The 12,493-nt window shown below is 40.9% G+C and overlaps 1 protein-coding gene across 7 annotated transcripts in view; it reads right to left on the bottom strand.

Annotated features, from left to right (window-relative positions):
• Positions 1 to 12,493, bottom strand: part of LOC122654486 (pullulanase 1, chloroplastic) — a 125,260-nt gene that overhangs the window by 18,860 nt on the left and 93,907 nt on the right. For all 7 annotated transcript variants that reach the window (XR_006331918.1, XR_006331919.1, XM_043848599.1 and 4 more), the window contains exons 19-22: positions 3,602 to 3,658; positions 2,956 to 3,024; positions 2,611 to 2,667; positions 2,437 to 2,511 (exon numbers count right to left, since the gene is read on the bottom strand). Coding sequence is in view for 5 of the 7 variants with exons in the window: in XM_043848599.1 (XP_043704534.1) it covers positions 2,437 to 2,511; positions 2,611 to 2,667; positions 2,956 to 3,024; positions 3,602 to 3,658 (258 nt within the window). In the remaining 2 variants the exon portion in view is untranslated. The remainder of the gene's footprint in view (positions 1 to 2,436; positions 2,512 to 2,610; positions 2,668 to 2,955; positions 3,025 to 3,601; positions 3,659 to 12,493) is intronic.

Genomic DNA, 12,493 nt, shown 5'->3' with positions numbered 1-12,493 from the left:
AAATTTTAAAAATGACTCCACTTTGTGGACCAAGGTTTCTATGGCAAGCACCATCCATATATATTTTTAAGATACCCCTCGAAGGAAGGTTCAACCTCAAAATGAAGCAAATAGAAAATCGAACTCTTGCAATGGGCAAATGCAGAGCTTGAACTTTGAGTAGTGAGAATTTGTTTGCTCTTTCTCTTCATTCTTCTTGATAATAGTGAATGTAATCAAAAGAATAAAGGGAGATAAAGATTGTTCCTTAGGGGTTGTCGCTTGGGGCGATGGTTAATGAGCAGCAAGCATGAGTCCGAGAGCTGCCACTTTAAGCAAAAATGCCAAAGGTTGGTATCGTCTTCAATCCACTCTTACTCGGACGCATAACCTGCACTAGGTTATGGCCCTTTCCATAAGTATCTCTATTGCATAGACATGCCATTTATGGTTTATCTTCCCTCATTTAGTAAAAGAAAGCCACAAGAGAGTTACATGCTTCATTATTGGCAGAAATTACAATTTTATCAGCAAAAACCCACACATACAACCTGGCATTTCACTAGTATTACGTGAACATAAAATGAGTCACCACTTTTCATTATCTACATGTTTTGTCAATTTAATCAACCTTCTGTGAATTCAACCAAAATATGTTTCACAACTGCCATCAACTTATGTGTCAAGCTGAACAAAACAATAAAATTTAAGTAGACAATTGTGCTCACCTCACAAATCTGGGTCAGCTACATGGATCCAAACAAAACAAAGTAGAGAAAAACAGAGTTATACTAAAGAAAGAAAAAAAAGATGGGAGAAGAGGGATGGGCAAAGAGATGAGAAATAACAAAAGGAAAAAAGATAAATGGGCGATGAGAAATAAATAAAAAGATGAAAGTACGAGGAAAGAGGCACAGCCCAACACATCAGGATAATCTTAGCTAAATGGGGTCTGCGATATGGATCCTTACCTTCCAATAGGCTCTATCCGAGGTCATACTTGGGACCAGACCTAGACTATGCATGTCCTTCCTCACCATTTCTCCTATGGTCATTTTAGGTCTGCCCCTAGCTCTTGTAGTTCCTTCAATCGGAATCATATCACTCCTCCTTACTGGGGCGTCCCTAGCCCTCCATTGAATATGACCATACCACCTTAAACGACTCTCTCGGAGCTTGTCATTGATTTGGGCAACTCCCAAGTCTGCTCTTATATGTTCATTCCGTACTTTATGCCTCCTTGTTTTTCCACACATCCATCTTAACATCCTCATCTCTGCAACACAAAGCTTATCCATATGACACTTTTTAACTGCCCAACATTCTGCCCCATACATCATGGCCAGACAAACAACAGTCCTATAGAACATTCCTTTAACTTTAGAGGAATACGTCGGTCATACAACACTCTGGATGCACATCTCCACTTCATCCATCCCACTTTAATTCTTTGTGAAATATCATCCTCTATGTCACCTTCTTTATTTATGATTGACCCTAGATATCTAAAATAGTTACTTTGTGGTACATAGTTGTCACGGCAATCCAAGTCGGTGGAGGGGTGTCACGTCGATATATCGACACGTTGCCATGGCAAGCATGTCGACCATGTTTTATTTTTTATTTTCTCTATTGTTTCTCAAGTTTTAAGAAGAAAATTCAGAAATCGAAGAAGAAATCGAAGAGGGAAAGAAGACAGGAAGAAGAAATCGAAGAGGGAAAGAGAGACAGGAAGAAGAAATCAAAGAGGGACGCCATGGCGTAGGTCGCCATGCAACCTTCTCCAGCGCCAGGACGCCATGGCGACGCCATGACAACTATGTTGTGGTATCTCTCTTTCCTCAATTCGCCCCATATCAGTATCCATCAAAGTGTGACTAAAATTACACATCATATACTACTAATCTTAAAGCCTCTTGTTTCCAAGGTTGACCTCCAAAGCTCTAACTTAGAATTAATCCCTTCTTTTGTCTCATCCACCAAAACGAAATCATCGGCGAAGAGCATACACCATGGGACCTCGTCTTGAATACTCATGGTTATATCATCCATGATAGTGGAAAAAGGTAAAGACTTAAGGCTAAACCCTGATGTAATCCAATCATAATTGGGAATTCCTTGCCCTGACCTCCCACAGATCTCACACTAGTCACCACTCCCTCATACATATCTTTAATGACATCCACATATCACATCTCAGAAAATTTTTTTTAAAAGGTCCCCTATTTGTGAGTTTTCTGATGCCCGCAATTCCATGTGAGGTGTTCAGAAAGGAAAGTTATTGACCTGGGAGGTCGTTTCTGTGAGGTTGACAAAACCCTTAAAGCTACTCTCAAGACAGCTCAACAGACAACTCAAAAAAAAAAAAAGAAAAGGAGATTGTCATGGTATATGTCTATGAATATTACAGATAGAAATGTAAGACTCCACCACATCTTAATGCAAGGAAAATGAAACCTGTGAAAGTGCTACAATACTGGTCGCCAAATGATTTATCCTGCATCTATCATCCACAGAAATTTCCATTGGGGTCTGCATAAATCAATAAGGCTGGTTAGAACTTCATACAAGACAATATATAAGTATAGCTAGATATGCTGTAAAAGGCAAGATATACAATAAGTAGCATACCTTCAAACACACGATATCAAACAGAGTTTCATTGTCATGAGCTGACACGTAATTAATCTGGAAAAATAAAAGATCCCTAATATCATATGAGCAGAATTATATGCAGTTGGGGTTTTCACCGTATTCGATTTGAACAAAACCATAAAGATATCCAAATGAGAAATGGACACCAAAAACAAAGTAACGAAATCTGAGGAGAAAGGTGAAATGCAACCATGCTCAGGCAGCATGTTGAGTTAGGTGAAAAATCAAATGTCCTAATAAAGTGCATAAGCATTTAATGAAGAACTTTTGAGTCATAGCTTTACTCAGCTAACACACAATAAACACTCTAATGATCCTCACTGTTTCGGTGGGGCAAGAAGCATATCCAACTGGTAACCCATCATGCGTTAAAACTTCAGATCCTTTCACCTGAGAAAGAAAAAATATGGGAAATTGGTTTCATTGGAATAGGAAGCATGTAATAACCATAATGAAAGCTAGATCCAAAACAAAACATGACAATTCATGAAACAAATAAAAGTAGAAATTTCTGAAATCTCCTTTTATTTTCTTCATCAGGTGAGTAACTTTAAGGAAAAAGGAAAGGCTAGAACTACCTTTCTTTAGCAAATGAAAAACTTATCTTCAATTTTCTTTAAGACTGCATGTAAAAAAGCATTCTTGCTGATAAATTTAAACAGAATACAAAAGGATAACAGAAAAGATAACAAGAAGGAAAAAGAAAGAAAGAAACAACATTAAGGAATTACAAGAAACTTCAAGATCAACACTGTCACTATTACAAAGGTTTTCATTTCCCTGGGTTTGCATAAGGCAATGATCATTAATGAAATTAGTTCTGTGAGATCAACCAAAAAATTAGATTATCACTCTTTTCATTCATGTAGAAGACGATTTAACTGCATCATGATATAAATTTTAAGAGGGACAGTACGAGGGATAATAAAAGAACGTCAGGAGTATCTAATGTAATGCTATGCTTTACCTCTTCACCATTACGACTGGTTAAGACGAAGTCCCTCAAGTTCGCAGCCATCGCGACCTGATTTGAATAGGGGGCAGGAGACAATACACACACACACACACACACACACACACACACACACACACACACACAGAGAATTAGTAGTAGGAAAACCATAATAAATAACTTCACACGCAGAGAATTAGTAGTAAGAAAATCACAATAAATAATTAACAAAAAAATACCCAATCCACAAAATTCATAGTGTAAAGGATATATATTATGTGTTGCTAACATGAGAATACTGAGATGGATTAGTGCTGAGCTAAGGATGGGATAGAATCAGAAATAAAAGCAGTCAAGAGACTTTAATCATAACAATTATAGGTGAAAAAAAAAAGGGAGAATGAAATGAGATGGTTCAGCCACGTGCATCAAAGACCAATGTGTGCACAAGCAAGAGGAGGCATGGTACACGTTGGAGGAGTTATTAGGCACCAAAATGCCTAGGATTGAAGTGGCGATAAAGATAAATGGTAATGAGTTACCTGAAGATATTATCCTAATCAAGGTTGAATGGTGAAATAAGGCTTTTGCAGCCAACCCCATGTAGAAGATATAAAGCTCATTAGCTCAGTTTGGTTCAGTTAGCACATCATCCCAAACAAATGGACGGCATGACTTGATGAAAACTGTAATTAACAACACATGAATTACTACATTATGAGGGAACTCCTCATAATCTAATTGCTAGGGTGTCCAAAACGAAATGAAAACAAAAAGAAGGGAAACCCAGAGACATGCTTACATACATATTTTATGTCAACAAATTATAAGAACATATAGAATGAAAGATTGAGCCAAGAGTGCATGTTCATCTATAAACAAGAACATGAAAAAATATTCACCCACCGAGTGGAACAAAAGAAGACCTTAGAATTAAAGATCAATAAACTATGTTCTTGGTCTTGTCACAGAGGCTCGACTGGGGGAAAGAATAAGTCGGCAAAGTTTCTGGATGCTCAAACATGGAACTGGGTTCAAAACCTATCTTTACATGCTAAGAACTAACCAATAACTGTCTCCCCACCAAAAAAAAAAAAAATAGAAATAAGAAATAACAGAATGCAGGAAATAAGAAAAGAAAAAAAATAAAAAAAAGAGCACATCCAAGGCATCAAGAAAATAGCTTAGTTTGTAAAGAATGGAACATTTATCCTTCAAACCCCCTGTTAATGTGTGTCAATATGCCTAGGTTCAATGTAACATGTGTGTGTTAAGGTGGAGTTGAGTCATCTCCACCTTGCATACCTTATTTGTATTCCCTTTCTAATCTATAAATAAAGTAGGCCTCTGTCTTCTGGAGACAAGCGAAATCATTCTAATATTCAACATGGTACCAAAGCCCAAAACCCTAGAAAAAGTTTTTTTTTGTTTTTTTTTTTTCACCGCCAACAAGGTTCCACCACCAGTTCTCGAGGCTCCGGCCTCCCTTGTCAAACATGGTTGACTAAACATGCACCAACACATGTCGCACCTTATGTGACTCTAACAACACTGCTGACCATCGCTGACCAGCACATATCGCACCACCACCATCACTGCCACCTGTTGTCCACCGCCAAGCCTATTAGACCTTCACGATGGACTCGTTGGCCCCATCCACCCTCTCACTGGGCTCTTAGGCCTTGCACTGTAAGGCCCCAAGCCCTCCCACTGCTGCCGCGAGCCCTCCAGGCCATCCACCCTCTTGCCTGGCTCCTTTGCCTTCCGCGGATCCTACTGCTGCTATTGTGAGCCCACAAGGCCTCTTGAGGCCCCGTGTTGCTGTCCACCAAGCCTCCTAAGGCCCCTGCCACTATCCGGGAGGCCTCTAGGTCCCTACCTCTGATAGTTAAGGCCTTCAGGCCTTGTTCGCTTTGCTGCCTAGTATCACCAATCATCATATGGACTCCTAAGTCCTTCGCATCACTAGATCTATGAATTACGGTAGCCACTACACTACCTCTCTTTATTTTTCATTCATTTACTTTCAGCACCCTATCAGTTTGTTTGAGATTCTGACTCTATGACGGAGAATAACAGTAATTCTAACTCCTTGGGAGGACTTGGGGGTAGTGAGGTGAGTCCTGTTGGGACTCATTGCCATCACCTCTCTCCATAGTTATCAAGGCAAGAAGGCGACCATGGTGTTTTAGAGGGTCAAAAATCAAGGCGACACCACCATGGTGGCAAGGCGCCCGCCATGGCGCCCAAGGCGTCCAAGGTGACCAAGGAGCCTGAACGCCATGGCAACATCATGGCGTCACCTTGATAACTATGCCTCTCTCTCCGGCCAGGACCAACAAAATTGAATGGGTCTAATTACCTTGCTTGGTCACAGGCATGTCAGTTGACCATTCGTAGAAATCATCTTTTCAGGTACTTGACAGGCAACATCCCCATACCAACTGATGGCACTGCCAAAACTACATGTCTTGCCAATGATGCATTGGTTATGTCCTTCCTCCTAAATTCCATGGAACCTCATGTTAGAGCTAGTGTTGTTCTTATGAATTATACAAAAGAATAATGGGATACGGTACACCAGACATATGCCTAGACCAGTAACTATTCTCAAATCTATAAGCTCTGTCGCCAAGTTCGTGAGACTACTCAAAAGGAATTGTCTCTTACATCCTACTATAGTGCTCTGAATGCTCTTTGGCAACAACTATATTTTTATCACCCTATTCCCATGGCATGTACTTCGAATGCCACTACTTTTCAGAAAGAGTGTGAGAATGAAAGGGTTTATGACTTTCTTACTGGCCTCAATCAAGAGTATGACCAAATTCACGTTCAGATTCTTAGCAGGGACAAATTTCTGACTCTTCTCCAGGCATATAACCTCCTTCAACATGAAGACCACCATCGTTCTATTATGATGCCATCAGTTATGCCGCCTCACTCAATATTCACCACTTCATTATCCGTCCCCGAGCTGCTAAAGTTAGACATCATGTATTCGGTCTTAGTTCTACTTATCTTCAAACCTTTTGATTCCAAGGTTGTTCTCCATAGTTCTTGTAACACCCCGCATGCATGTCATGATTATTATATTATTATTTTAGATGTCCATAATTATTTTAATATCTTTGTGAGAATATTTTAATAATATTTGCATGGAGAAGGTGAGTGTTACTGTTATTTAATACATATTTTATTGTGAAAAGTGATATTTTATAATATGTCAGTGTAGGGCATGTTATTTTATGATTTTACATATAAGTTTAACAAATTATAGGATTCATAATAGTGTTATACACTAAGTGAATAGTGAAGTAGGTGTGAATAGTCAAGTAGGAGGTGGCTTGATTTGGTTTGATTTGGTTTGGTCTGGACTGGTCTAGTTTGGTTTGGTTTGGTTTGACTGAACCAAGTGGTTCAAAGATGGATAACTATGGTTTGTTTGAGTTATGGAGATTCAAAGAGGAGCAGCCACATGGTTGAGGAAAGAGGGGGTGGCCTATGAGGCTGTGCATGGGGAAGGAGGTGGTGGCTGCTCAAAGCCAGCCACATGGTTGAGGAAAGAGGAGGTGGCCTATGAGCTGTGCATGGGGAAGGAGGTGGTGGCTGCTCAAAGCCAGCCACATGGCTGAGGAAAGAAGAGGTAGCATATGAGGTTGTGTATGGTTAGTAGGAAGAGGCATGATAAAGTGAAGCCACCTAGCAAATTCTGTTGAGGTGTCTATAATGCTAAGTAATTAGGGACTAGTGATGATTTGACTATATTAATGTGGGTTATGACATAATTAGTAATCAGCTCCCATTAAGCTATTTGGATTAAATTGTAATAGCACTAATGAGTCAGTAATTAGGATATTTATATATAAGCTAAATTAAAATTAGGAAATAGATTTACTATTCCTACTCTTGAGCTCAATCAAGAATCGGTTATGTAGTAGAGTCATTCTGGACTTAGAGGAGGAGGAAAAGAAGAAGAAAATGAAGAAAAAAAAGGAAGAGGAGACGATGGAAACTGAAATGGGAACTGCAGAGTTTCAGACTTGGAGGAAAAAGAAGAAGAAAGGAAGGGGATGAGAAGTTGAAGTTCAGATGTGTTGCTGGAGTTGCTGAAATTCTGGAACTTAAAGAAGAAAGAAGAAAAGAAGGAAGAAAGAAGAAGGAAGCAGATGGAATAGGGATTACTGGATAACATGGTTAAGAGAGTATCATGTGAGTTAGACTGCTGAACCAAGAAATTTCATGGGGAAGCTATAACTAAGGATGGACTCAACTGAATTTACCAAGAATTAGGAGGATTTGAATTGGGTTACAACTGAGTTATGAAGGATTGAACATCAATTTGGGTTTGTGGTTGAGTGTTGGAACTGCTGGAAGTGAAGAAATGCAGAGGGAATTCAAGAGTTGCAGAGAAATCAGAGGAGCCGAGTTAAGTTGGACCTGGGCAAACCAGAACCGAATCAGGACTTAGAGAACTTACAAGAAAAAGAAAGAAAGAGAAGAAAGAGAAGAAAAGAACAACAAAAATAAAAGTTAGTGCAGGCTGCTATGACTTTATGAAGTTAATTAAAGGATTTGAATTCTTGAAATGCTGAATTAGAGGAATGTGAGGAGGATTTGGGATTAAGAAGAAGAACTTGGTGTTGGATTATCAATTAAGTAAGTGATTAAGAGTTATTGGGCTATTTGTGAGGTTGAAGATGGAACATTTACTTTTGAAAACCAGAATTTAAATTCTATATCTAAGGGCTGTGATAATTGAAGAAAGGACTGGGTTATAGAGCTTTAAGAAAGGTTCCAGAATTAGGAAGAAGTTGGAAGGAAACTGAATTGGGTTCAAGAATTGAAAGGAGAAGATAGGAGCTGAAATCAAAACTGTTCTGGGTTCTATAGAGTTGAATCAATTTGTGTTGTAATATGGGTACAAGGGTAGAATTCTCAATAGGGGTATTTTGGTCTTGTACTCATTCTAGATTGTTCTATTCTTTATTATAAATAAAGTTGGCCTATGTCTCATTGACACAAGTCATTCTCCCATTTTCCAGATTCCATCATGGTATCCAGAGCGAGGGAAAATCGACCTAGGTTTTTTGGTAATGGTTGAGACTAAGAAAACAATCGCCGCAATACCACTACCGTGCACCACCACCACCACTTCCGCCTCCCATCTCCTCCACCCCTTCCGCCTTCTCTCTCTCTTCTCGCGTCTCTCTCTTTTTTCGCGAGACCACCGCCCACCCTTCCCCACTTTTTCCTTCCCTTTTTTCCCACCCACCTTTTTTCTGCCTCTATAGCCCAAGCCGTAGGGGTCCCCTTCCCTGCCTTTCTCCTTCGACTTCCCTTGGTGGTGAGTGTATCCCACCAAGGGCTCTTTGCCTTCACCTATGCCTTAAATCTTCTATTCTTTTTTGGGGATTTTTTTAATGTGTTGCTTTGTTGAGTGAAGCTTTGTGATTTTTTTTTCCCTTCTCTGCGGCTATGTCTGACGACGAAAATTCTGCCATTTTTTCTGGACAAAGGAGGGTCCTCTGTGCACCGTGAAAAGGATTTCCCTACCTTCCAGACTACCTCAGTTAAACATGTTGGCAATAATTACCTCATGTGGTCGAGGTCTACTTCGCTCGCTATTGGTTCTCGTGGTTTGAAAGGCCATTTGACAGGTACATTTATTCGTCCTACTGCTGAAGGGAAGGCCCAGGATAAATGGGATCTCGATGAGTGCCTTGTGATGTCTTTTCTTCTCAATTCGAGTGATCAGACTATTTCTCAGAGTTATCTTCTGTTAGAGACTGCTGCCGATGTCTAGAGTGTTGCCAGAGAAACCTATTCTAAGGTTGGTAATGCTGCCCAGTGTTATTAACTCTATCGGAAGATCCATAAGATGGAACAGAAAGATCTCACTTTGAGCCAGTACTATAATACCATGAGGGGAATTTGGCAGACTCTAGATTTCTATGGAAAGTTTACTGCTACTTATCAAGCTGACACTATTGCCTATCACCAGTGGGAAGAGAAGCTTCGGGTGTATGATTTCTTGGCAGGGCTGAATACGGAGTACGATCCCATCCGTGCTCATTTCTTGAATAAGGATCCATTTCCTACCCTTTCCCAGGCCTATGCAATTGTGGCCTCTGAAGAAAGCCAGAGTGTTGCTATGGTGCATCCTCTGCCTGTGGAGCGTGCTGCCCTATATAATTCTTCTGCCAAAGGGACTCGAGCATCTTCTGCTGGCTCTCCTGGGGTCCAGATTAGTGGTCCTGCTGCACCTGCTGCCCCATCTGGTTGCCCTCCTGTGAAGTGTGACTACTGTGGGAAGGAGCGCTACACCAAAGATCGTTGTTGAAAACTCCATGGTCGCCCTCCCGAGCCTCGTGGGCGTGGTCCGCCGATAACTGGAGGCAATGCTACCCACTAGTCGATCTCTGAGGATGCTTCCTCTAGTACACCCCTCTCTACCGATGAAATGAGTCACCTGCGGAGTTTGATGTCAAGGCTGGACTCTAGCACTCCAGCACCTTCGGCCCATGCCGGTGTTGCCTCTGCCACTACCGCACCTTCCTCTGACAGTCCTTCCACAGGTATTTCATTTTATGGTCATAGCTCCTCTATCAAATCTTTTTCTTGGATCATTGACTCGGGGGCTACTGATCACATGACGAGCTCTCCTAAAATTTTTTCTTAGTATTTTCCATTAGCTGGTAACCATAAAGTCAAGGTTGCTAATGGTTCTTTTTCTCCTATATCTGGTAAGGGTGTTGTTCATTGTTCACCTTCCCTTTCCTTATCTTCTGTTCTTCATGTTCCACATTTTTCAACTAACTTGTTATCCATTAGTAGTATTACAAATGAGCTCAATTGTAAGGTAATTTGAATAATTTTCATTGTGATGCTTGCATTCTTGCAAAGCAAACTCGGAATACCTATCCTGTGTCGGATAATTGGAGTATGGTTCCTTTTAGTTTAATTCATTCCAATGTGTGGGGCCCTGCCCGTGTGGTATCTTCTTCTGGTTATAGATGGTTTGTGACTTTTATTGATTGTTTTAATTGTACGACATGGGTTTATTTAATGCACCAAAAGAGTGATGTGTTTTCTATATTTCAGCATTTTTACAATATGTTTTCCACTCAGTTTGATGCTAAAATCAGAATTCTTCGATCTGATAATGGCACTGAGTACTCGGTTGGGACATTTCAGTCATATTTTTCTGCCAATGGGTTTGTTCATCAAACATCCTGTGTTGATACTCCACCGCAAAATGGCGTGGCAGAACGAAAAAACCGTCACCTTCTTGAGGTTGCTAGGTCCATCATATTTGCTATGAATGTTCTTGTTCGTTTTTGGGGCGATGCTGTTACTACCGCTGTTTTTCATATTAATAGGATGCCTTCTTGTGTCCTAAATAATAAGAGTCCAGTCGAAACTCTTCTTGGTACTGTTACCTTTTCCGTCCCTCCTAAAGTCTTTGGCTGTGTTGCTTTTGTTCGTAATCATCATGTCCATAGGAAATTAGATCCCCAGGGGCTTAAATGTATTTTTTTTTTGGTACTATGCTACCCAAAAAGGATATAAATGTTATCATCCTTCTTCTCACAAAGTTTTTGTTTCCATGGATGTTGTTTTTCAGGAGGATGTTCCCTTTTACCCTATCCCTCTTCAGGGGGAGTCTGTTCCTCGGGAAGAGGTCCTTTAAATTCTTATTGATTCTCCATGGGAAGAAGAAGATGTTCTTGAGGATGGGGTTACTAGCCAAGAACAGGTGCAAAGCCAAAGTGAGGTTTCTGTTCAGGGGGAGACTCATGTGCCTAGTGAAACTATTATTCAGCCTGAGAAGGAGAAGGTAGTTCAGGGAGATAAGTCACTTCAGATGTTTGCCAGGAAGAGTAAGCTCGACCAGAACAGGCTTACTACCATCTTTCCTATAAGATTGACTGAAACGGTTCCAAGTTCTACTACCTCTGAACCCTCTGGTAAGCTTCCATCTGTTCCTCCTTATGATCCTACTTTAGACCTTCCTATTGCTGTTAGGAAAGGTAAACGCAGTTGCACTCATCACCCGATTTCTAATGTGGTTTCTTATGACTCATTGTCTCCTAGTTTCCAGACTTTTCTTGCTTCCCTATCCTTTGTTTCTCTTCCTAACTCCTGGCAGGAGGCAGTGGTACACTCGGACTAGAAAGAAGCTATAGAGGAAGAGATGAGAGCCCTTGGCAAAAATAACACGTGGGATTTGGTTCTGCTTCCACCGTGAAAGAGAGCTGTAGGGTGTAAGTGGGCATTTGTTGTCAAACACAAGTCTGATGGAAGTATTGACAGATATAAAGCCAAGCGAGTGAATCTTCTGACGAAGCTCGTAACATTGGGCAGCATTCCCCACCTGAGAATAAGTGTCCTTGGCTGTCTTCCAAATCTTCGCAGCCGAATCAAGGAGATAGCGCTTGACAATATCTTATTCCATCGAATTGACAAGATAGGACATCACCAAAAAATTGAAGTTCATCCATCGATCCAGTGCAGAACCAGCCTCAGTAGGCCTGACCTGAGTGCCCGTGATGTAGCCAGACAGACCATGAGATCCAATAGCGAACAAGCAAGAATGAGACCACAAAAGATAATTGCTGCCAGTTAGTTTGATGGGATTCACCGGAAACAGTATAAAGTCACGTTGGGATGACCCATCAGAACCAGAGGAAGCAGACGTGATCTCTGAAACGTTAGGCATGGTAGTTGGAAAAATCGCAGAAACCAATAAACAAAGCCCCAAAAAAAAATAAAGCAAATGGCTTCATCCTATTGCATGCAAGTTGGGCACGCGAGAAAGAGAGGAGGCTAGAGGCCTGCGGGCTTGGGAGAAGTGGCGGAAGGTGGTGGGGTGGCCTACTGTGGCTGGCGGAAGGTGGAGGGAGG

This window comes from Telopea speciosissima, chromosome 3 (genome assembly GCF_018873765.1).
Source record: "Telopea speciosissima isolate NSW1024214 ecotype Mountain lineage chromosome 3, Tspe_v1, whole genome shotgun sequence".
NCBI lineage: Eukaryota > Viridiplantae > Streptophyta > Magnoliopsida > Proteales > Proteaceae > Telopea > Telopea speciosissima.
The sequence above is the reverse complement of the archived record's forward strand: the minus strand, read 5'-3'. Positions and strand labels throughout refer to the sequence as shown.